The 27,231-nt window shown below is 39.8% G+C and overlaps 1 protein-coding gene across 1 annotated transcript in view; it reads right to left on the bottom strand.

Annotated features, from left to right (window-relative positions):
• The window catches only part of moxd1 (monooxygenase, DBH-like 1), a 91,554-nt gene that overhangs the window by 39,372 nt on the left and 24,951 nt on the right, over positions 1–27,231 (bottom strand). The window contains exons 5-6 of the mRNA XM_060821228.1: positions 4,873–5,052; positions 3,537–3,639 (exon numbers count right to left, since the gene is read on the bottom strand). Of these exons, the coding sequence (XP_060677211.1) occupies positions 3,537–3,639; positions 4,873–5,052 (283 nt within the window). The remainder of the gene's footprint in view (positions 1–3,536; positions 3,640–4,872; positions 5,053–27,231) is intronic.

Raw genomic sequence — 27,231 nt, 5'->3', positions numbered from 1 at the left:
AGCATGAACAGCCAAGTTTCCGATACTGACAATGGCTGGAATGTAAGGAGGGGTATGCAAGGTTCCAAGGGATCGATTGTGATAGGGAACACTCTGGACAGACATTCCTGTGGCTGGCAGCGAGAAATCAGAATAGTGTGTTGCCTCCCTGGTGCCAGGATCAAGGATATCTCGGACAGGATGCAGAATGATCTCCAAGGGGAGAGTGAAATGGATGAGATACTAAAGCGAGAATATAGAAAGTTAGGCAGGAATTTTTAAAAAATGTTTCTCGAGGGTAGTAATATCTGGATTACTTCCATTGATAGGACCTAGAGCAGATGAATGCATGGCTGAGGAGCTGGTGCAGGGGAGATGAGTTCACAGTTTTGGATTATTGGAATCTCTTCTGGGGTAGAAGTGACCTCTGCAAGAAGGACAAATCGCACTTGAATTGGAGGGGGATTGATATACTGGCAAGGAGATTTGCCAGAGCTGCTCAGGAGGACTTAAACTAGTAAGGTGGGGTGGTGGCACAGGGAGATAGTGAGGAAAGAGATCAATCTGAGACTGGTACAGTTGGGAAAAGAAGCAAGTCAAACAGTCAGGGTAGGCAGTGACAAAGCAGAGAACAAGGGAGAACTGATAAATGAAACTGCATTTATTTCAATGCAAAGGGAAGGCAGATGAACTCAGGGCATGGTGAAGAACATGGGACTGGGATATCATAGTAACGTATCACAGAAACATGGCTCAGGGATGGTCAGGACTGGCTGCTTAATGTTCCAGGATATAAATGCTATAGGAAGGATAGAAAGGGGGGTGGGGGCGGGGGCGGGGGCAAGAGAGTTGGGGAGTGGCATTTTTGCTAAGGGATAGCACTACGACCATACTTCAGGAGACTAATCTTGGGAACACATCCAGGGAGGTTATTTGTGGAACTGAGAAATAAGATCACCTTATTGGGATTGTATTATATACCCAACAATAGTCAGCAGGAAATTGAGAAACAAATTTGTAAAGAGATCCCAGCTATCTGCAAGAGTAATAGGGTGGCTATGGTGGGGGATTTTAACTTTCCAAACATAGACTGGGACTGCCATAGTGTTAAGAGTTTATAGGAGAGGAATTTGTTAAGTGTGTACAAAAAAACTTTCTGATTCAGTGTGTGAATGTACCTACTACAGAAGGTGCAAACCTTGACCTACTCTTGGGAAATGAGGCACAGCAGGTGACTGAGGTATCAGTAGGGGAGCACTTTGGGACCAGCAACCGTAATTCTATTCGTTTTAAAAATGATGGAAAAGGATAAATCAGATCTAAAAGTTGAAGTTATAAATTGGAGGAAGGCCAATTTTGATGGCATTAGGTAAGAACTTTCAAAAGTTGTTTGGGGGCAGATGTTCACAGGTAAAGGGACAGCTGGAAAATGGAAAGCTTTCAAAAATGAGATAATGAGAATACAGAGATAGTATATTCCTGTTAGGGTGAAATGAAAGGGTGGTAGGTGTAGGGATTGCTGGATGGCCAGAGAAATTGAGGTTTTGGTTAAGAAAAAGAAGGAAGCATATGTCAGGCATAGACAGCAGAGATCAAGTAAATCACCTTTCTACTAGGCAGGAGGAGTATACTTATGAGGGAAATCAGGAGGGTAAAATGGGGAACAGGAGATAGCTTTGGTAAAGAGGGTTAAGAAGAATCCAAAGGGATTGAAGGTAACTAGGGAGAGAATAGAGCCCCTCAAAAATCAGCAAAGCAGCCTATGTGTGGAACCGCAGGAGATAGAGATACTAAATGAGTATTCTGCATCAGTATTTCCTGGGAAGAAGGACATGGAAGATATAGAATGTGGGGAAGTAGATGGTGACATCTTGACAAGTGGCTGTATTACAGAGGAAGTGATGCTGGAAGTCTTAAAATGCATGAAGGTAGATAAATCCCCAGGACTTGATCAGGTGTACCCTAGAAGTCCGTGGGAAGCTCAGGATGTAATTGCTAGGTCCCTTGCTAAGATACTTGTATCATTGATAGTCACAGGTGAGGTGCCAGAAGACTGGAGGTTTGCTAACGTGGTGCTACTATTTACAAAAGTTGGTAAGGAAAAGCCAGGGAACTATGGACCAGTGAGCCTGATATCAGTGGTGGGGAGGTTATGGAAGGGTACCCTTAGGGACAGGATTTACATGTATTTGGAAAGGCAAGGACTGATTAGGGAGAGTCAATATGGCTTTATGCATGGGAAATCATGCCTCACAAACTTAACTGAGTTTTCTGAAGAAGTAATGAGGGCAGAGCAGTGGACATGATCTATATGAACTGGCTCGGGTGGGGAAGGGGGAGGTTGCCTTTCAGACTGGAGGCCTGTGACCAGTGTGACCACAAAGATCAGTGCTGTGCCACTGCTTGTCATCATTTATTTAAGTGATTTGGATTTGAACATAGGAGATATAGTTAGTATGTTTGCAGATGACAACAAAATTAGAGGCGTCATGGACAGTGAAGAAGGTTACGTCAGAGTACATTGGGATCTTGGTCAGAAGGGCCAATGAGCTGAGGAGTAGCAGATGGAATTTTTTTTAGATAAATGCCAAGTGCTGCATTTTGGAAAGGCAAATCATAGCAGGACCAGATTTACTGGTCAGATCCTGGGGAGTGTTGCTGAACAAACAGACCTTGGACTGCATTCATAGTTCCTTGAAAGTAGAATTGCAAGTAGATAGGATAGTCAAGAAGGAGTTTGGTATGCTTTCCTTAATTGTTCAGAGCATTGAGTATAGGAGTTGGGAGGCCATGTTACAGCTGTACAGGACATTGGTTAGGCCACTTTTGGAACATTATTTCCTATTGGAAGGATGTTGTGAAACTTGAAAGGGTTCAGAAAAGATTTACAAGGATGTTGCCAGAATTGCAGAATTTGAGCAATAGGGACAGGGATGAACAAGATGGGACTGTTTTCCTGGACCATCAGAGGCTGAGGGGTGACCATATAAAAAGGTTTATAAAATCATGAGGGGCAATGATAGGGTAAATACTCTTTTATCTGGAGTGGGGGAATCAAGAACTAGAGGGCATAAATTTAGGGTGAAAGGGGATAATTTAAAAGGGACCTAAGGGGCAACTTTTTCACACAGACGTGTATGGAATGAGCAGCCAGAGGAAGTGGTGGAAGCTGGTACAATTACAACATTTAAAAGGCATCTGGATGGGTAAATGAATAGGGAGGGTTTAGCGGGATAAGGGGCAAGTGCTGGCAAATGGGACTAGACTAGGTTAAAATATCTGATCAGCATGGATAAGTTGGACTGAAGGGTCTGTTTCTGTGTACATCTCTATGACTCTGTATGAAAAATGAAATAATTTGTCATGCCGATAGTTGGATTTTCGCTTTAGTTGCTTTAACTTAAAGCAGACTCATTTCACCAAGTCCTAAAGTTTGTAAAATGATTATGCCTTACTTATTGCAAAATAAAAATATAAAAATTTAGAAACTTGATAACATCCACCTTGGCATTATTGACTATATTTTATACATTCTGTAAATGTGGAAACATTCTTACCTTCCTGATAATTTACATTATCATAGTGTATCTCCATCATTACATAAACCGGATCAGTTGATGTTCCAAGTGAAAGTCCAACATTGGATGGATAGGAAAATCCCTGCAATGATTATATGAAAAACAATTGTAAGATTGTTCACATTAATAATATATTTTAAATCGAATTGAAAAGTAGTTTCTAAACCCAGCGTTCAGAATACCAAAATACTTATACATATACATTACGATTTGGGAAAACTTATTTCAGGAATATAATTTTAATTACAATTTCTACAATATTATAAAACTCATAAATGGAAAAAAGGTAAAGAAAGGAAATAATGGAATAAATAAAATGAAATGGAATGAAAAAATTAAGTAATAGAATGAAAGAATTAAGTTTTAGATACCGCAATTCAAGCCTATAGTCTCATATTTGCATTTGGATGTTTTGACAGTCATGTACAATGGTAAAAACGATAAGATGAAAACTAATAGTAAATAAATTATATTGTGTCTTTTTAATTGGTTCGTGCTGTAATGTTCTGTAACGGACTGTAGTAGTGCGAAGATTCCTTGGAATGGATATGAAAGTTGTCAGCGTAAAGAATGAAAATAACTGCTCCATGTTAACAGAGGGAAGTCCAACTAATAATTATCAGCTCCAACATGGCATATCATGGCCAAATGTAAATCATAATGAAGTGTTCTTTAGATTGTAAGAAAGGGAAGTTCAGGAAATCTCATTGTGTGTCCAAACATCCTTAAAAATGAATCTCATGAAGTCAAAGTGGTATTCATAACTGTTGAATGCAAAGATGGAACTTTCACTAAGATGTGCCAAGTCTTATGAATCAATGCCACAATTCTAGCTTTCGAGGAGATAGAAAGATTATACAAATTTACACTGAATGGTGGTATATGCCTAGTAACTAAATATACATTAGAAGTATGAAAGGTATACAAAGTTTTATAACAAAAACTTTTGTATGCAACTAAAATGATATCACCATAGTGATTCGATCAGACAACATCGTTCAAGAAACACAAGAAAGAAACACAGGAAAAGATACTGCTGTTTCTTTGTTCAAATGAAAAATGACCCAAGAAACACGAGGCTCGCAGAGTAAAAAGTTATATGTTCATGAAATTATAATATGTTGTTGTAAAAATAAACAATTTTTCTGTATTTATGATGTTTAATATCCAGAAACATGTTAATTATTCACACACATAAGACACTGCAGCTGTACAGAGAGAGAATGTTAAATAAATGTATCGTCTAATTGTGCTAAATTGAAGAATTTGTAATTAGAATTAAATAAATTAGCTTACCACAGTTGTAAGGACCTACCTTTCCTCCAATTGCCCATGCTAAAATAATACTTTCACAGTTAAAAAAATCATCTGGCATATTGGAATGGTAACATTCATGTCCAATGCTGAGGATACTATCATTCAGGATAGAGTGACATTGATAAAGGAGAATATGGTGCACCAAATGTTCATGACCTTTCTGAATAATTGGTTCAACCTGTGTATAAATGCAAGAGAGAGAGAGAGAGAGTATGTAATCTAACTTTATGTAAAAGCAAGCTCCTTTTAACATGGGTGTTCCATTAGGTTACTAACTAATTCACAAAGTCAAAAATCACACAATATCAGGTTATCATCCAACAGGTTCATTTGGAAGCACTATCTTTTGGTGCCCTGCTCCTTCATCAGGTGGTTGCAGTGCTCCGAAAGTTAGTGCTTCCAAATAAACCTGTTGGACAATAACCTGGTATTGTGTAATTTTTAACTTTGTCCAGCCCAATCCAACAGTGGCTCCTCCACATCATTATTAATTCACAGCACATTTGCTCTTGCAGCATTCAAGTTTGAGTCAGTTTATAAGAGGTGAGTCAACACTGATACTCGTTCGCCTTATGTTGCAGTTATGTGAGAAAGATCAAATCTGCTAACATTCCACCAGACTACAATGGTAGAGGGTATAGATAAGGACTCAGTTTAAACAATCCTACTCAGGGCCTTGCAGGCTGGAGTGAAAAGCTTGAATGATGACCAGATTTAGTGTTAACTGGTGCAATTTCAGCATATTGCCCAACAGACGCCTTACTTCCCATATTCTGAGGCTCCCAATCATAACAAACAGTAAGAAATTCATTATCTAAAAACACAATCTTGTAGATGTCAGCAATATGAAATGACACAGAATTCCAGAAAATACTCAGCATCTGAGAAGAAACAATATGCCTTTTCTACCCAAGAACACTTTTTTTGGAACTAGAAATTAATTGTGATTGATTTTCATCAGTACTTTGTTAAGAAAAGCCTGTTATAGACTGCAAAGCATAGTCTCAGGTTTAAATGATATTCAAAATGGAATTATACCTAGCACTTCCACAATGATGTTGTAATTTTGTACTGGCAAAATTATTGTGACAGAATTTTTCCTTCTGAGGTGCAGAGAATGATGGCAAGCAGGGTGTTAAATGAGGGTTCCAAAAGTCAATTCTTACCATTGAGAAATTGCCAGAGTTTTAAATGGTGACGTTCAGAATGTAGGTATCAGGTTCCAGAAGCTTATTTCCATGCATTTGCAACTCATTATTAGATCAACTCATTGTATGAGCATCACAATTCTAATTTGACTCCATGCTGCAAAAACTGGATGCGTGGAGGAAGTAACTAGTAATTTGTCTAGTCAGCATCCATTGCAGCTCGCAGTATGGTTGTGCGACCATCCAGCATCTCTTTACATGGTACCACTTCTGCATATTTGCCTCCATTGGCCATCCTCTTCTTCAACCTTCTAGCCAGACAATTTGACATTGGCAAACCTTCAAACCATGACTTCAGGGCTTTAACCATCTACTTTGTGGCCAAGGGACAGCTAGGACTTCCATGCTTCTGGCAAGATGGATTACGCTGAGGCATACAATGTTTCTATACTGGACTTTAAGTACTGACATGGAGACTGGCCCCTTTTGTAACTTAGCTTGCTTTTCTTGCATAACACAGAAAAGGTCAGATTTTCCAAGGAGTGGCAGTCATAGTCAGATTTCCACTCTTACTTTTTTTCATTAAGAAAGAGCTCTGCATTTCTGGCAGCCAGACAAATCAGAAATATCAAATATTATTTGCATCTTTCTCAAAATAACTGGGGCTACGTGAAAAATAAGAGACACAATTTGCTGTTTGTTTTCTATGGGGACAAAGTTTGTAACTTTCACTTTGAAGCACGCAAGGCACACTTGCACTAATCTCACCTTCACATATTAAGCAATGCTACTTAACTGCCTTCAATTTTCACTTCTTCTGGAAGTAAATAATTGTAAAAGATCGCAGGTAGAAAATTATGATGTCATGCAGTCTGAGCTTTATACTATGCCCACTAATTGCCTCATTTTCATACAAATTTAAATATCTTTCTATAAAAATAACTTAAAAGCTGAACCTGATGTTCCCATTTGGCAATGACAATCTACAGCAAGTATTGAAGACAATACATCTCAGCTGTCACTCCTCACATAGAAAAGCAAATATGCAAGAACATGAGGTGCATGATGTTAAATGGAGGTTTGGGGATTGGTAGTTAAAGGTCAGTTAGAGGAAATGAACAGCTGCTGAGAGGGATAATTAGTGGCAGCAGCCTGTATACAGTAATGATATGGTCTAGTGTGTGGGGGTGGGAAGCATTTAACCATTTCTTTGTTCTGTCCAACTGTTCTCTCTATTTGTGCTCTCCCTCCACCAATTGTTTACTCTCACCCTATTTTCTGTATAATAACCATCCTTTTCCTAGCTATCATCACTTCTGAAGAAGGGTCACTCGGCCTGACATGTTAACTTTGATTCCTTTCTGCAGATACTGCCAGTCCCGCTGAGATTTTCCAGCATTTCTGTTTTTGCATCAATTCCAGCTGCTTGGCTATAAAGTTTACAAATGGTTTTAATCTTTACACTACAGGCATGTTTCAGGAAGAACTGGGGAATACTGTGGCATCTCCTGATCTTAGACTCATACATGCACCGAGGATGTCACTGATGACATTTTCACAGGAGCACACCACTTTATTACCTTCAATTTCATTAAAGATTCACTGGAACTTCACTGATATTCCCATTTATCTACTGCCCTGTTCTTCTAGATGGAAGTGGTTGTGTGTTTAAAAGAAGTTTTGGTGAGTTTCTGCAGTGCATCTTGTAGGTGGCACTCATGGCTGCAACTGAGCATCGGTCATGGAGGAAGTGAATATTTGTGGATGTGCTGTCAATCAATTGGGCTGCTTTCACCTGGATAATGTTCTTTTAAGAAAGCCCTATCAATTATCACCAGTGTTTCAGTTCAGTACAGGATTCTATTCCCTTACATACCGGAGCCCTCACAGGTGCCTACTTCTTCCCAAGTTTCCTGGCTCAGATGGAGATTGTAACTGGGATGTATAGATAATCTTTCTGACATAGCCCATAAATTCTATACGAAATGCACATATGGACACAGAATTAAGGTACAGTGCTGCTCATGCTTTCACCAAGGCATAATGGGATATACAATAGGCTTCCTGAGGGTGAGGTTTCAAAGCTTAGACGACTCTAGTGGGGCATTGATGTCCTGCCCTTTACAAAGTGTTGGCGAGGCGTTAGTGGGGATGAAGGGTTGGGGAATGCGGCAAGAAGAGAAAATGAGAGTGAGACAGCATGTGGACAAAATGTGAAAACAAGACTGATCATTTCTGGATTAATTGAAGCTGATGATCCATGAGGGGTCAAAACAATGATTCAGAACTCAAGAGGCCAGAGGCCACCTTATTGCCAGTAATTTCCAGGATGACAGAGTTGGCTTCAGATGTGAAGACAAAGTCTGAATCGTTCATCTGGCAGGCAGATCCCTGTTTACCACAGGATGTTTTAGCCAATTGGTTTGTTGTTCTTAACATTTATCTATAAAAGATAAAGTAATGATGTCTGTGTGAATGTGCGGCTAATATATTTATGACAAAGTAGCTACACCAATCTTGCCCCACATCACTGTTTGGGGAAAAAGCAGCTATGATTCAGAGCACTACCATCACACGGGAGCTAAAGTTATCTGAAACTGCCCGTGAGAATATGAGAAATGAGTCATGTATAGTCTAACCCCCAGCAAGTTGGCAACAATCCCAAGAAAGCTTCTATCAACCCTTTCATTAAAATGTATCCTTCAATGCCTCCGAATGCATGCAGACTTTAGTATTGCCATAGAAGTTGTTCAAGCATATCAAGGCAATGTTCAACTTATGAGAGGTAGTGTTTTGTGCAGCTGTATTCTCCAGACCATTGCGCTATAGCAGAGAAGGGACATGGGAGCTGCCCACTCAATACCTCTCAGCCTTAACACAGAAATATTGGAAGAATCTTCCCCTACTGAGCTGTGTGGCGAGATCAGTGATGCTGAATTCTCGCTCAGTAGGAATTGCACACATAGGTCCTGGCACATTCCCTGGACATTGTTGTTAGCCTCAGTATCCTTGATATTTACATGCAATATCTTGGCTGCAGTCTTCAAAATTAAGCTTCAGAAAGATCCCTGACATCTGAGGCTACACACAATCAAAGAGTCAATTGTTTGCAACATCTTATCTCCTTAGGATTTCTGATGTCTCTTTAACTTTCAATTGGATCAGAATTAAGATACTATGGTGAAAACAATACTGCAGCAGAAAATGCAACAGAGCAAGTAAACATATATTGACCAAAATAGGGCTTATTTACAATGATGTAGTAATTGTGCCACCTATGAGGCCTCAGAATGTTTTCTTCTTCCTCTTCATCCTTCTATGTCTAGATGCAATGCTGACTTCCACAACCAGGGTGGAGGGAACCTACTCGGTGGTTAGCCCTATTGACACTGAAGACTTTGGCAGGTCATAGAGTCATAGAGATGTACAGCATGAAACAGACCCTTCGGTCCAACCCGTCTACACCTACCAGATATCCTAACCCAATCTAGTCCCACCTGTCAGCACCTGGCCCATATCCCTCCAAACCCTTCCTATTCATATACCCATCCAAATGCCTTTTAAATGTTGCAATTGTATCAGCCTCCACACTTCCTCTGGCAGCTCATCCCATACTCATACCACCTTCTGAAAAAGTTGCCCCTTTTATATCTTTCCCCCATCACCCTCTAGTTCTGGACTCCCCCACCCCAGGGAAAATACCTTGTCTATTTATCCTATCCATGCCCCTCATGATTTTATAAGCATATATAAGGTCACTCCTCAGCCTCCGAAGCTTGAGGGAAAACAGGCCCAGCCTGTTCAACCTCTCCCTATAGCTCAAATCCTCCAACCCTGGCAACATTCTTGTAAATCCTTTCTGCACCTTTCAAGTTTCATAACATCTGTTCTCTTGTGCTTTGTTGTCTCAAACTCCAAGGCCTACTAAGAGTTTCCTGCCTAGATGCAGGTTCACCCTCCTCGGCTTGAACTGCTGCAGGCTTTGGGATCATAGGAAGTGGCTAGTTGGAAAGGACTGAGTACCACTGCTGCATCCTGACCAGAAGCCTCTGAGGGGCCTGTGTGTTTCTCTAGCTCTCTATGGATGCCCAGTTGACACCACCCAGTGGGGACGCTCCTGGAATGAGGTCAAAGTCCCTCATCCTATTGCCTTATCACTGATGCTGATATCTATGGCTATGAATCTGTATCCTGCTGCCCCTCAGCTTTTGGCTGGACTGGAGTCTTAAAGGTGGCTGTCACCTTTACCACAGAGATAGGCAAATGCTCACAAACCAATTCATCACAGCAGTCAAAATATTGATGATTCCTCATCGTTTGGTGCAAACTTCCAAGTGCCTGATGTCCCTATGCTTGCCTCTGCAGATTCAGACAATCAAACACTTATTGCTGAAATTAAGCAGGTACCTGCATCTATAACACTCCTCTGTTTATTCCTCCAGAGGCATGCTCACCAGACTGTTTTGAATTCTAATCTGGATAGAGTACCTACTGGAGAGGAAAACCTCTGAGCTGGTGGAATTTACCTTTGCATCCTTTGAGATAGCACTGTCACTGAGGAGTTTAAGTTGTGTCTTCTTACTGATCGAGGTTCAAGTGCTGCTGGTGCTTGCATGAGAGAGAGGATGGATAAGAGTTGTGCAGAATAAAAATGATTTCATGTTGATGGTAAACAGAAAGGACCATGGAGCTAACTGTGGTGGTTGCACATTGCTATCTCCCAGTCAATTCACAAGCAGTCTTGGTCTGCACAGGTCAACCTCATACTGAGGAACCTAATGTCCGCCACCACCACCCCTCTCATCGTGCATGTTGTGGACTGATTGTTGGGTTAGTGAATCTTGCAATGAGACAAAGGGAAGGATTGAATATGATGACAGTGGATACAAGAGTAATTCATTATCATGCACATTGGAGACATAGTAAGGATGAGTAGGAAGCACAGAGGCCAAGGGGGTTAGTAGTTGATCAGAATGAGTTGGGTGTGAGCCCTTCAGTAGTCACAATTTCGTGATGCTAGGGGTTGTAATCCTTCACACTCAGTGAGATGGGTATGCAGTGGCAAAGTTAGTGTGATTAATGGGTGTTTGAATATGAACTTGGATGGTACTATACATCACAGCCTCACAGAGCGCAAAAGTATGTTTTCTTCTTCTGCACTCTTGTCTATCCCTTTCAACAGTGGAGATAGCAGTGACACATTCTGCTGTCTCTGTCCAGGGATGTGCAGGCTAGGTGGATTTACCTTGGGAAATGCAGGATCATAGGGATAGGGTGGGGAAAGAGGAGTGTGGGGGGAATCTTGGTGGGCTGCTTTTTGGAGGCCTGTTTCCACACTGTAGGGATTCTATTAGATTAGATTAGATTACTTACAGTGTGGAAACAGACCCTTCGGCCAAACAAGTCCACACCAACCCGCCGAAGCGCAACCCACCCATACATTTACCCCTTACCTAACACTACGGGCAATTTAGCATGGCCAATTCACCTGACCCGCACATCTTTGGACTCTGGGAGGAAACCGGAGCACCCGGAGGAAACCCACGCAGACACGGGGAGAACGTGCAAACTCCACACAGTCAGTCGCCTGAGTCAGGAATTGAACCCGGGTCTGAGGCAGCAGTGCTAACCACTGTGCCACCGTGCCGCCCACTATGACTATGACTATCATCCCATCTACTTAGATCACAAAACTCTTCTCTGCAAAGCACGGAGTAAGTATTTCTGTACCATGTAGTGGGAGTTCAGAGATGAGTACAACAGCATGAAGTGATGTCCAGCTGATCTTTAAATATGGCAGCAAAGTCTTGGGAGCCAGGAGATCGTAGAAGTGGAAGGTACTTTAATCAATCAGTAACAGACACAACATCTCATTTGCATAAATGACGAGGAGAGAAGCCTTGTTTCCAGACCACGGCAAAAATGTGAACCGCATTCATTACCTTTCTTTAACTTCAAATGTAAAATTCTGCCCCATGACCTATCTAGATTTATTTAGAAGCTACAAAGACCAATCTTAGGAGTTAATTAATTCTCAGTTGCCTGAAAGGAAGTACCATTATTGGAACTTTTAGTCCATTAGTAATTAATAGTTTGTCATAATGCAAAATTATATATATTTTTCCTTCAAGACTGATGCATGTAAATAGAGTAATAAAAGTCAAAAACCCATTCAAATTGTCCGAGTAACTATCAAAGACTTGTGCGAAATGTTTGACCACTATTTTTAAGAAATTAATTTATCATCCTAAGATTTAGCACTCAAAAGATCCACGATAAGTTTCCAATAATGTTTCATATTAATTGTGTCCACATAGATATATGTTTATTCGTTCTTAAAACTGAGTTTGTGTGGAAAATTTAGGGTTAATTTTTTCTTTCATGGAATATTTTTATTATACTTAGCTACATTAAAAGGATATGTAACTTTAAAAAGAGATTGTTATTCTAGAATGGGCACAGAAAAGTAAAAATCACAGACTGTAAATTATAGCAATGAAAAGACCCCTTTCTACAGTGCATTTAACTTTGAAGATTGCTGTAGATGCAGAACTGTGGTTATAAGAGAGTGGTTTGGAGTGGTTTTCACTACATGGTTCACTGAACAGTTCTAAGCGTGAAAAGAAAGTAAACAAAACCAATCCAACCGATACAAATTTTCCATATGGACCACATATCAAAGATAAAATGTTTTACAATATGAAAGAATCATTACTTTTTGGAACATCTGGAATTATTCAAACATTATTTTTGCGCATTGAGAGATTTTGGAGAGCTATTTGGTAAAGTCAGACATTTTTATGGTCATGTTAATATCAACAAGTAAGACTGAAATGTTAAAATGTAAAGGTAGAAGTAGAGAGTAGGAGTTAAAGATAATTTTTCAGTACTTGAACATGTACTACAGTGTCTCACGTCTGTTCACTGTGGATGTCAAAGACTTGGATATGGGTCAGGAGGGAGTGGTATCAAAACTACAAATGACTTTAAAATAGGAGGCAGAACAAATAGTTTAAATAACCAAGGAAGCTGTAAGGGGATATTGCTAAGATTTGTGCAAAGAAATAAATAAAGGGAATTCAAATTTACTAATTTAAAAGTGGCACATTTTAGCAATGAAAAGCAAAATGAATAATCATACACTAAAAGACAGAAAATAGGGTGATGTAGGAAAACATAGGGAGTTAGGGGTTCAAATATATAAATGATCAGATCAAAAATAAATTGATATATTCTGAGTTTATAGGATTAAGTATTCCGTCTACAAACTAAAACCCGAGTAAGACCACAGTTAAAGGGTATTGAGTTCAGTTTTGTGAACTCAAGAAAAATGCCAAGAATGGGTAGAACTTGGTAAATGAAAACAAAAAAGTGAGGAGGAGAATGAAAAAAAAATCCAAAAGCAGAAATTGTTGAAAAAAAAGCAGTTCTGGCAAAATCTGTGGAGAGAAACCAAAGTTAGTGTTCCAAATCCAGTAACCCTTCTTCAGAACTCAGAAAGATGATGTTGCTCTCACTAGAACAGAGAACATTACAAAATTACTATTATGAGTATTATTATGAATGTTTGCGAAGAAATAGAGTTGCCTTCTGTTCTCACTGCATGGTAAAAACCTAGCATAGTGGATGTCATGGGAGGGGAGGGGGATGGAATATAGCATTGATTTCTGGTGAAACATACAATCACATGGATCACACTGAAACCAGCAACCTAGTTTTTGAATGAGATATTACATTGAAACCCCATCTGTTTGTTCATTCTATCTTGCTCTCGTCAGGACAAACATAATGTTGCCAAATTCCAAACAATTACAATACAAGTTCCATACAGCATATCCCTGTTCAGCATTGCACCATTTGAGCATTATAAATCCTCCAGCTATATTCAAAAAGCACACAGGAGAGAAGAGGAAAACTGTCCAAATAACTGATACATTGGTTAGAAATTCAAATCCAATTCAGAGGTAGAGAGAAAACAGTCAATTTGTTCTGAGATTTGCTTTGCTGGGAGAATTACATTTTAGTCAGTCATTGTCAGGATGCGAGAACACTTGCAATCAACACTTAGTATCCATCTTTAAATGCCCATATTCCAGTTTGACCGTCCATCTAATTTTCTAACGTTTAAAGGTTATTTATTTACTCTTTCCATCTAGTTTGCTTAACCATCCATTAAAAAAGTAAAATTTTATTAAAATCAATCACAGTCAAACCAAACATCCAAAATAATAAGTTTAGCAGGCTCCCTCTTTCATTTAATTGAATGCTACATTACTATGTGTTTTTGTTTTATATATAATGAGATTACAAATTTTAAAGCCACCTCTAGGAATACAATCCTTCTCCAAATTATGTTATGATTTGATAAAATGATATAAATGATCATTTCCATTTAATCCAAAGGCATCACCTTGAATAACAATTCTACCAAAAACTAAGAAACCATTCATTAAAATTGAACATACACAATTTTTTTGGAGATTTTGTTTCTGACTGACTCATACATCATAGAATGGAATACACATCACCATCCTTAAACAAAAGATGAATTATGAAGATTATACAGTACGATTTGCGGACAAGTGCTATGTAAAAGACCACACTGTTGTTGATCTTTTATGATTAATCTGTTATCCTCTTACAAACTTCCCAAAAAAACAAACACTGACTGTGCAATACGCTAGCTCAAGATATCCTAAACTGAGACCCTTTGTGTTCTCCCACTAGGTTTTGAAAAAATCTAATGATGGAAACATTCAATGGTCTAATAGATGAGTTGCCACCAGCAACAAGATATGAGAGTTGTATTCCAATTTTATGTGGTCACATACAAGTTACTAATGGCACGTAACTGTAGTTTTAACTGTCAGCTGCCAGTCTTTTCTTAAATTATGCATGTCTGGCACAGTTTTAAAGACTTGGATCACATCTTGTAGCCTTTCTGCCACTAATGAAAACAGATTGAGTTTTGAATACAACTTTATTGTTTAGAAATCAAATTCCAGTTCTTCACTGAACCCTTCCTTTTATTTTGCCCTTTCCAGAATAATCATTGATTACACTGTTATTTTTAATGAATTGGTACAAAACATCTCTACTATGCTAAAGCTACCTTATAATTTAAGATATGACTAATAATCAAGTCTTCATTTAATCAAAGTGGTTCACGTAGCCTGTAAACAGATACAGAGCTCTGAAAGTTCCTTTCTAATCTCTACATATTGCAAGTCTTCAGTTACAGTTGCCAACATAGATATATAAATCCTTAACACATCTAGATGATATTTCTTGATCCAACAATAACAAGCCTATTTAGATCAACACTCCATCAGAAAAGCAGAAGGCATGTCTTATGAATGCATCAAATATTTCTCGTCTAATATTGCCCAATTTCACAACATACAGATTTTCAAAAGATCTGACCAAATTAGGACATTTTTTTGAAGACATTAACCAGAAGCATTTTATCATGCCCTGCACTTAAGTTGGTGATAAGAGGAGCATGTTGTGAAAGCATTTTGTCTTGCATTCAACAGGATAAGCATATGGATGCCAAATTGAAACAATCACAATAAAGTTACACAACAGCAAGTCCCTGTTTAGCATTGCAATATTTTGCAGTGTTTCATTTCAACATTGTTCACTTCATGAGGCCTGTAATCTTGTTTAGAAACATGAAATTCAATATTATGTTATTTAATCTCATCAGAACATGACTGCTTTGCAACGGTTTGCACCACTCCCTATTCTACTATTCTACTTTTGACCCTCCAATTGTTATCTGTGCCACTCTCACTACCATCCTTTCATTGAACCTCACATTCCCTGATGCTGTCACCTCCCTCTCCTGAACCCTGCTTCAAATGAGGGCACTTAGTGGTGCTTCGATTTTGGGGATATGTCTGCAGTAAGAACATAGAATATAACAGCCCCAGCTCAGCGTGTCTATGCCATGAGGACATACACTTCGATAACTCCAGAACTCTGATGGGGGATCGGATCTGGACGTTAGATTGTCATTGACCTGAACTGAGGGGTCTGTAATAACCAGTATGATGAGAAAGCAAGAGAAAGAGAGAGGAGATATGAGTCAAGCTGGAGTTTCACTGAGCAGGATTGATGGTGAGCAAGATGAGCAGACAGCAGGAGGTTAAAAACAAAAGTTAACATTTCTTTTAATACATAGCACCCTCACAGCACCAGGGTCCTGGGTTCGATTCCCGCCTGTCTGTGTGGAGTTTGCACGTTCTCCCCGTGTCAGCGTGGGTTTCCTCCGGTGCTCCGGTTTCCTCCCACAATCCAAAAATGTGCAGGTCAGGTGAATTGGCCATGTTAAATTGCCCACAGTGTTAGGTGCCTTTGTCAGGGGTAAATATAGGGTAGGGGAATGGGTTTGGGTGGGTTTCTCTTCGGAGGGGCGGTGTGAACTTGTTGGGCCGAAGGGCCTGTTTCCACACTGTAGAGAATCTAATCTAATCTATTTTGCAATTTATTTTATTTTGTTAAAGGAAGTTAATTTATTAATATAACAACTTTGTAATGTGAAAATACTGCATGTCAACTTACACAGCATCATACAGCATGGAAACAGACCCTTCAATCCAACTCATCCATGCTGACCAGATATTCCAACCCAATCTAGCCCCACCTGCCAGCACCCTCCAAACCCTTCCTATTCATATACCCATCCAGATGTTTCTTGATATAGAGCTTCAATTCTTTTTCTGATGAAACACGATTATATAGAACCTAACTACAGATAGTTCTCCTATAATAAGCGTTTATTAAACGCGATTTGGTTCTAACGCAATTTGTGAATTGCGAACTTTTTTTATGAAGCAAACTCCCAATCGCTGTTACACGATTCCATCCCCGTCACTAGCTGAATAGCAAAACCCAGACTCAGGATCCTTTGTCTGCAAAATGCAAATTCAATGCGTTCAGCTAAAACTAGAATGCAATCAGGTCCACAAGCTTTGAAACTTAGCTTGAAACTGGGAATTGTGGTCTACCTTCAGAAGGAACTTTATTTCAAACCATGGGGGAGAATCCGGAGGAGGACCGGTCTTCCGCATCAGCATCACGTGGTCAGTCAGCTTGCGCACTTTCTGGTGAACAGACTCATGAAATGTACAGTGCTGTAGTCAGTTATGTTATTGCTAAAGTGTTAAGTTTACTGTACCATTTTATTAAAATATATGATTTAAAGATTTATTTAGCCTGTGCTATCATTTGCGTTAGGCCAACTGCTATTTTTGTTTTGATTTTTACGGATATTTTCGTTGGTTCGCTCCAACACAATTTTTGCCATAGGCCCTATTATTTATATTGTGCAATTTTCTATTACATAGTGTTGCATTGGAATGCAACTACAACATTACAGCAGAATTACCTGTATATAGCTGTACATCAGTTTTGATTGGAAATCTGTTGTGTTTAAAGTCATTTCACTTATAACTTTCAGGAATGGAACAATTTTAAGTGAGGACTACTATACAAGAGAAAATATTTGTGAGGAAACATTTGGCAAATCAACTTGTTTGGCCAAGGAATTTCCACAGAGAAAGCACACTCTAAGTTCCTAGCTAATTCAGAAAAGATACAGGGTTTATATATTCCTTTTGTCTGTACCATTTTCCCCTGTGTTGTGATGCCTGATGAGACTGTTAAATCCATTTGGCTTAGGACCAGGCTCTTATTTGTCATTTGAATTGATAAGTATTTGGGATCTCAAACTTTAAGAAAATAAAGCCACAAGATCCTGCTATTGTGGGCAATAGAGATAAATATTATGATGCAAAGTCAGAACAGTAAAACCATTCATAACATGTAGATATAAACATAACATCAAAAATTAACCAAGAAGGTAAATATTGAAAATAGCATCTGTGCTTGAGCGCTATAGAGCATATCAATTTGTAAATGTAGTCAAACCCCATTCCCATAGATTTCTCAGTGACCTCTTAAGATGTTACTGATGTCTTGGTCACCAAACCTTTTTGAAACCATGTCTCCTTTACAAGGGATTTCAATTCTTCACTCTCAAAGATCTATCTTTGGAATTCTCTCAGAAGCTTATTCTACTACAGTCTACCTCAATGGCTGCTCACACTACGATGGTTCAGAGCCTGCACGCCAGCATCATTGCATTTGCACATTTCTAGCTTGTTAGCAAACAGCTAGATTCACCACGCTGACATTATCCTTGGACTTCCTCTCCAACATTTCTCAAACAGCAACAAGAAAATACTGTGTGGATTTTTTTCATACCAGCCTCAGCCACTCTGAATTATCAATGGCTCCCAGGGATTTCTCCCATCCTATCTGCCTAAAGAATGTTAACAGCAACATTTGTACTACATACAACACTCTCCTAACTTTAACTGCAACCAATTTTGCTCAGCAAACACAAAGAACTTGAAGCCTTCAAACCTTCTGAAACTCCACCCAACTCCATGATGTGGGGGGATCTTCCAACGACAACATTGTCTGTCTGGTGTCATCTTTAACCGAACATTTAGGTTAAGAATCTCTTATTTCCAATTTCATCTTTGAAATTATGAATCATTGGATTTAACAGCCTTTCACTGGTCACCAAATGCTTTTAACTAATTTAGCATTTACTCCCAAAACAAATAATTACTCTCGACTGTCATTATTCTTAACCATGTAAATGCCAATTTCTAGCTCAGTAAATCCCCCTGCTATTTTTAATCTAATTCTCTAGTTGCTATCTTCTTAAAGCAACATGATCACTTTCAAGTTTAACTGACTTCCATGTGTTTCATTTGCTTCTATGAAACTTAACACATACCTACATACTAAAACATGAAATACATTGTCACAGCCCTTGCAGAAAAAGAATTGTTGAGATCTTTTGAAATTTGGCACTCATGTTTGTTCCGTTTAGGCACAAGAAATAAAATGTCTCACTTTTCAGTAATATTCATGTTATGTACTCCTGCACTTTACTCAATTTAACTGGTGAGTATCACAGTTTTAATCTTTCATTGACTTACTGACAAATATCAAATACCTTGGACCACTCTTGTTGCTTCTTACTATTTTCCCATCTACTATCTTTGTAGGTGCATTTTTTTTAAACATTAAAGGAATGAAGGTGTACTTTTCTGGAAAACCTGATCATATTTTAAAAACATGGCATTGCTATTACAGTATTATCATACGATTAAACGGACAGCACATGGAATGTGAATTGAAGTCTGAAACAGATTCCGAAGACGACTGGCAATTATACACTGGTTAGTTAGTTCAAGCAAAGGGATCTTACAAAGTACCTACAAAAGGAAGTCATAGAAATGGAACCTAGGACAACAAGACTACTCAAACCTAAACCAAACAGCTGGGTTTTTTAGAGCTTTGCTTAATGGAGAGCTCTTGAGGCGAAGTGATTAGGATAGGACATTTCAAACAGTACTACAGTAAAGTTGCTGTCAAAAAGAAGGGAGATTCAGTAAGGAGTTTCAGGGAGAGAAAAAGTATGTTTAAGAAGGGATATGAAGAGGAGACCACAAGATTACAGCTCAAGTGCCCATTCCAAATCAGAAGAAAGGCATCCCTAATTAAGGGTGAATGGAAAAGATCTGTCCAAATACATACAAGCTCTGGTGGGATATAAGGACACAGCTCAGGGGCAATTCTGAGCAGGCTTTTAGAACTCCTTCTTGTCTTCCAATTCACTGAGAGCAATAGGAATTCCAAAAGAATCGTCCTTGAATTGGCAGACAGTGAAAAGCGAAAATGTAAAGATAAAATAAAATCATAAAAGATGCAAAAAAATTCAGAAAATAAAATCAAAAAAGGGTATCACAATCACCAGACAGAGGGAGATACCACCTTTATGAAGACAAAGAAGCAACTGCTTTTGGTTCTGATTTGTTGTACATCTCTATGGCAGGTACATATCAAATTTATAATATAGATAGAACAAATCACTGGAAATACATCAAGGAAAGTCCTTTGTTTAAACCATTTTTAAATGTTTCACTTGAACGTCACATTCCCAGCCACCATAGCATTTGAAAATTTCCCACTGCATTGTGGCCAGCCACTATTTTAGTTCTGTTCCTTTACGTTAGAGCAAAAATACACAGTCGAGGCAAGTGAGGCCTTTATTCATATATAGGAATAAAATTCTGGTGATCATGCAGATTAGATTCCCTACAGTGTGGAAATAGGCCTGTCGGCCCAACTAGTCCACAACGACCCTCCAAAGAGTAACCCACCCAGACACATTCCCTCTGACTAATGCACCTAACTCTATGGGCAATTTAGCACGACCAATTCACCTAACCTGCACATCTTTGGACTGTGGGAGGAAAACGGGGCACCCGGGAGGAAACCCACGCAGACATGGGGAGAATGTACAAACTCGACACAGACAGTTGCCCAAGGCTGGAACTGAACCCAGGTCCCTGGCACTGTGAGACAGCAGTGCTAACCACTGAGCCACCGTGCTGCCCTAAATTCAGACAAATTGGAAAACACAAAAGAAATGGAAATACTAAAGTCTTTGAGAACAAATTTTATGAACTGTAATTATTGTTAAAAAATAAGAAATTTGATATCCAATCTGCCCAGACTGACTAAATAATGACAAGACAAGGATCAAGGATTTAATATTGGTCAGGATAGTACCCTGATCTTCTTTGATATAGTTTCATGTCGATAGGAAAGATCCAATGACAGGGCAAGCAAGGCCTCAATTTAACATCTCACACAAATGATGGCATTTCTGACAAGGCAGCACTCCCTCACTACTCAGTACTGGAATGCTGGCCTAGACTGTACACGCTCCCCAACAACCCACCCTCCCGTCCTGGCACCCTCCCCTGCCACCGCAGGAATTGCAAAACCTGCGTTCCGCACCTCCTCCCTCACCACCATCCTGGGCCCCAAGGGAGCCTTTCACATCCAAAGTTTTATCTGCACATCCACCAATGTCATTTATTGTATCTGTTGCTCCCGATGGGGTCTCTTCTACATTGGGGAGACTGGGCACCTCCTAGCAGAGCGCTTTAGGGAACATCTCCGGGACACTTGCACCAATCAACCACACCGCCCCGTGGCCCAACATTTCAACTCCCCCTTCCACTCTGCTGAGGACATGCAGGACTGGGCCTCCTCCACCGCCGCTCCCTCACCACCCGACGCCTGGAGGAAGAACACCTCATCTTCCGCCTCAGAACACTTCAACCCCAGGGCATCAATGTGGACTTCACCAGTTTCCTCATTTCCCCTCCCTCCACCTTACCCCAGTTCCAAATTTCCAGCTCAGCACTATCCTCATGACCTGGCCTACCTGCCAATCTCCCTTCCCATCTATCCACTCCACCCTCCCCTCTGACCTATCACCTTCATCCCCACCCCTATTCACCTATTGTACTCTTTGCTACCTTCTCCCCAGCATCCCTCCCCCCCACCCTCCCCCACATTTATCTCTCCACCCTGGAGGCTCCCTGCCTCTATTCCTGATGAAGGGCTTTTGCCCGAAACGTCGCTTTTTCTGCTCCTTGGATGCTGTCTGATCGGCTGTGCTTTTCCAGCACCACTCTGATCTAAACCATTTTTCAGAGTGTCAGTGTGGACTCGTAGCAGTGGATGGCCTGCTTCCACACTGTAGGGATTCTATGATTTCATAGTACGGAGCACACTCTGTGTGGATTGTGTTGCCCTAGCCCATGTTTCCCAGCAGCCATTCTTGTAAGACACGCAGCCATCAAAATTAAGCAAGAACCTAAGAATTCTGAAGGATTTAACATCATATTAGCACCCAGGGTTTTTGGCACAGATCTCAAAGATATGGTGCTAATGATCGCAGATGTCCTGTACATCCTTTTCTGTTGATGAAGTCAGCTGATATGATGTTTTTAGGGTGAAGTATGCGCAGGCATTAGCACCCTGTATCTGGGGAAAAAAGCTACGTTGGCAAAACATACTGCTGGGCTGCAATAATGAGTCACCTTAGAGCAACAAAATGAAGTGATGTGGTTTGGTGCGAACTGAATTGGTAATAGTCTCAATCCAAGTGTTGATTGAGGACTATGACAACCCACTCAAGTCCCTAGACCTCCCTTGGAAGCCATCAGTTGCATAAAAGTTTAGCACAGCTGTCACCCTGTCTGGTATAAGATGGCCAATCACTCCTTCAGCTCACAAATGCTGTTCCAATAGATGATACAGGTCTGTGCTAATGTACTGGGATATTCTCAGTCTGTGGCAGCAAGATATCTCAATTGTCCAGGATAAATGGCATTGAAGATGATAAAGTCTGGGCTTCTTGTATCTTCTCTGCAACCTAAGAAATAGGAGCAGGAGTCGGCCATTCAGTCCCTCAAACCTGTTCAACCATTCTGGAAGAACATAGCTGATTTGTCCCAGGCCTCAACCTCTCTTTTATGCCAGATCCTCATTGCCATCAATTCCTTGATATTTCAAAAAATTCTACCTATCTCATTTTCAAATACTTTCAATGGTCTACCCTCCAAATCCCTGCAGTACGGAATTCCAGACATTCACTATTCTCTGAAAGAAGAACTTCCTTTACACCACAGTTTTAAATGAGTGTCTTCTTATTCACTAACTTGCCCTGGTTTGAGACTTTCCCACGAGCAGAAACAAATTCTTAACATCTACCCTGTCAAGTCCTCTCAATCTTATGTGTTTCAAAAAGATTACTCTGATCTCCTTAACTCTTAATAATGGCCTAACCTGTTTAGCTATCCTCAATCAGTCAACCCCACCAGCCCAGGAATCAGTCTAGTGAACCTCTTTTAAACTGTCCCCAATTCCAATAATCCTTTTTAAATATGGTGACCCAGTACTACAGGTGGGGCATTACCAATATACTGTATATTTGGAACAAGTTGTCCCAATGTTATTGAATCCTTACCAATAAAGGCCAAATTCAATTTGCCTTCTTAATTACTTGCTGCACATGCATGCTAACCTTTTGTGTTTCATTTGCAGGAACACCTAGATCCTTCCACACCTCACTTTCGTGTAGTCACTCTCCATTTAAATAATGGTCTTTCATTTGATTTTTCCTCCCAAAGTACATGAGCTTACACTTTCCTGCATTAAACTCCATCTACCAAGTTTTTGCCCACTCACTTGTGGAATCTCCAAGGGGATATAAATAGTTTGTCCACATCAAAATGTGCCCTCCTACCTGTTGTTTGCATCCTGCCAACTATGGCTATAATACTGTTTTCCCCTCTTCAGGCCTTTAGTATGGATAGTAAATAATTGAGATCCAAGGACTAGTCTATTAACAATCTAACATTGAGATACCTTCATGCTTTTTTTTTTAGGAATAATTCGTGTCCAATGTCCCTTTGTGTGGAATGGTTTGGATGCCAAAACCTCTTTACAACCCTGGCTGAAGTTCTTTTTGAAATATTTGTACTTTAAAAAAAAACTAAATAAGAAATGGCAAACATTTAGAGTGCGCATAAATGAATCACAAAGGTTATTAGTTCCAGTCTTGCATAAAAATAAAATGGAAACATGGGTGACAAGGAAAATTAGGGATAGTATCAAATCCAAGGGCGAGGTATAAAGTTGGTCAAAAATAAAAGCAGTAGATTTGAGGTTTGGGGGGAACAGTTTGGATTCCAGCAAAGGGAGAAAAATAGTGCTTTAAGAGGGAGAAAACAGCACAAGAGTAAGCTTTAAGGGAACTTTCAAAACAAAAGGAAAAGCTTTTATAGGAATGTGAAAAGAAAGCTATAAGAAAACAAATATGGGTCCCTTACAGTCAGAAACAGGGGGTTTATAATGGGGAACATTCAAACACACATGAATGTTCCCAGTGTCCAGGAGATTTGAACCAAGGGTCACAGTCTGACAAAACAGGAAAGGCTATTTAGGATTGAGATGAGAGAAATTTCTTCACCCAAAGAATGATGAGCCTGTGGAATTTTCTGCTAAGGAAAGTGGTTGCGACCAAAACATTGAGTGTTTTTAAGAAAGAGTCATATGTAGTTCTTAGGGCTATAGTGATAAAAGGGAATGTAAAGGGTATGGGAACTGAGTTGGATTACCAACCACAATGATATTGAATGGTGGAACAAGATCTAAGGCCAAATGACCTGCTCCTACATATTTTCTATGTTTCTTTCAGTGTGCATGAAATAGATTCCAATTCATGGGCTGCTGGCTCCAGTTCCAGAGAGAGAGAGCTGTTCGATTAGAATGGGCTTCATTTGAACCAGGCTGAGATCAAGGTCCTAGGGAATCATACATGTAGGGCTGTAGTTCGGTATATGTATGGGTAGTTGTGCAGTTCATTTGAAAAGAAGTTTGAAAAATTACGAACAAATGAAACACTGGAGATGCAAGGTAGTAAAGAGGCAAATTATAATCAAATTGTGATAGATAGGGGCAGAAAATATAAGCAGAAGTATGCAGCTGAAATTAGAACAATAATAAACGATAATGGTAAAATGTCAGAGCTTGAGGCTCTTTACCTGAAGGTATGTAGTTACTGAAACAAAACAAATGAGTTGACAGCACAAATAAAAACAAATGACTTGATAGTGATTACTTGATAGCGGTGTGACCAGGACTGGGAACTCATTATTCAAAGATATCCAACATTACAAAAGAAGAAGTTGGATGGATAGCATTGTTAATGAGAGAAGGGATGAGTGTGGAGGTGAGCAGTGACCTAGGTACAATAGATCGGAATGTGAATTAATCTGGGTGGAAATAAGGAATAGAAAGGAACAAAAGTTCATTGATGGATGGAAGATGTCTACTGGCGCACAAAGAATTGCCTCACTATAGGACAAAGTATAAATCAGGAAATAATGGAGATGTTTAAGAAGGGCTCTACAATTGTCATAGGTGATACTAATCTGCACATTGACTGGTCAAATCAGTTTGTTCAGGGATTTGGAAGATTCTGGCCACAGTGGTACGTATTGAGGAGTCAAGAGAGCCCCAAGGTTTTCTGTTTCATTTGTCAGTCTTCTTCAATGATAGGACTCTAGTCTCTGGGTTGAAGTTGCATGTATTAGATTTTTTTAAAGTATAAATACTTCAAAATTAAATTCAACTAGGGCTGTATATAAATACAATTTTGGCATGCACACTATCTTTGCTACCTTCCCCCACCCTCCTCTCTAACCTATCATCTCCATCCCCACCCCCATTCATCTATTGTACTCTTTGCTACCTTCTCCCCAGCCCCTACCCACCCCACCCCCATTTATCTCTCCACCCTGGAGGCCTCCTGCCTCCATTCCTGATGAAGGGCTTTTGCCCGAAATGTCGATTTTCCTGCTCCTCGGATGCTGCCTGACCTGCTGTGCTTTTCCAGCACCACTCTGATCTAAACTCTGGTTTCCAGCATCTGCAGTCCTCACTTTTGCCTACTCCGAAGAATATACCATTCCAATTCCCCAATCCCCACCGCCCTACTCCTGCATTTCTCATGGCTTACCTAGCCTGCACATCCCTGGACACTATGGGCAATTTAGCATGACCAATCCACCTAACCTGCACATCTTTGTACTGTGGGAGGAAACCAGAGCTCCAGGAGGAAACTCATGCAGACACAAGGAAGACATGCAAACAGTCAGCCATGGGTGGAATTTGAACCTAGCATGACTAATCCTAGTGTGCTGCGCTCTGCACAACTGGAGAAGGTAAAGAGGGGCATGTAATGGATTCTGAAGAGCTGTAAGGGTAGCAGCTGTCTTCCAAGAGGAGGTTTAGCACGAAGAACAGGTAATATCTGCAGCCGGCTTCTTGCAGTGATATTTACCTCGACAGTCAATTAAGCAGGTAGTAATGTAAAATAACAATAGATTTAATGATTTTATTTCCCATAAGATGTCACCTATGCCACCTATGTGCCCTCAGAAGCTTTGCTTTATTGTTTTCCCTCACATTACTTGTACTGTGAAGGATTATTTGTGGCTGGCAACATTAAGAGTTTAAATATGGCACCAGAGGCAGGAATCCTAGATTGTGTCAATGAGAGAAACCCATTACGTAGAACATATGTTTGATCTAGAAGTCTTTTCCTATAATGGTCTTTGAAAGAAGGTAGTTGAGGTCTATGTTTTTTTTTAAAACTACAAATACTTCAAAAAGTACATCAACCAGGGTTATAATCTAAAGGGGTTTTGGCACCCAAACCACTCCACAAAAAGGTTCATTGGACACAAGTTATTCTTAAAAACTGTGAAGGTATCTCAATGTTAGCTTCTCATTATATGCTTCTATCACTGCTAAGTGCACAATAACTTAAGCATGGTGCCACAGGAGCTTGGTGAATGCATAATAAGCTAAGCAGGGAAGAATTACCTCAAATAATTCACTGGAATTTATGGAGAGAAACTCTCTATGCAGCTCCCCAAAATTGGACTTGGTCAATTTTTGTCAAAATTCAGCTCATTGAGACTTGTTATGGACCAGAGCAGAACCTCTCAAAATATTTTAAGGTGGTAGCCTAGAACCTAGTTTTTTCTTATTTTACAGGCAAATATAAAGTGCTGTGTTCCAGATGCAATGCAACTGATTAAATGTTAAACAAATCACAATTTATTGAAACACTGTAATTAAAATACAACAAAAGAACAAATTTAGAATAACTTTTTTTTTAGAATCTCTATTGGAAAACTTAACAGAATAATAGATACAGTAATTATTACTAATTAACTGTTCCAATATAATAACATCACATAAACACACCTTGGTAAAAAGGCAAATTCAGAAAACAAATTTTGTCTCGCAATTTCTGTAATAGGAAGAGAAACCCCTTTCAGCTGTAACCAAGACAGGGGAAAATTTGGCTTCCACTTCTTCAAAACTCCAGCAGCTACTGCTGAAAACCAAACCTAAGAAACTAAAAAAACTAGAAATCCTGATCTGAGTGTTGGTGACACCCATCCAGGCTGCTTCTTATAAAGTCATAAAGATGTACAGCATGGAAACAGACCTTTCGGTCCAACCCGTCCATGCTGACCAGATATCCCAACCCAATCTCGTCCCACCTGCCAGCACCTGGCCCATATCCCTCCAAACCCTTCCTATTCATATACCCATCCAAATGCCTCTTAAATGTTGCAATTGTACCAGCCTCCACCACTTCCTCTGACTGCTCATTTCATACACGTACCACCCTCTCCAACTTTTTAAAAAACCCAAGGCCTAAAGCTTATTTACATTAGCACAGA

This window comes from Hemiscyllium ocellatum, chromosome 3 (genome assembly GCF_020745735.1).
Source record: "Hemiscyllium ocellatum isolate sHemOce1 chromosome 3, sHemOce1.pat.X.cur, whole genome shotgun sequence".
NCBI classification, from domain to species: Eukaryota; Metazoa; Chordata; class Chondrichthyes; order Orectolobiformes; family Hemiscylliidae; genus Hemiscyllium; species Hemiscyllium ocellatum.
This window is presented reverse-complemented; position numbering and strand designations above follow the sequence as displayed.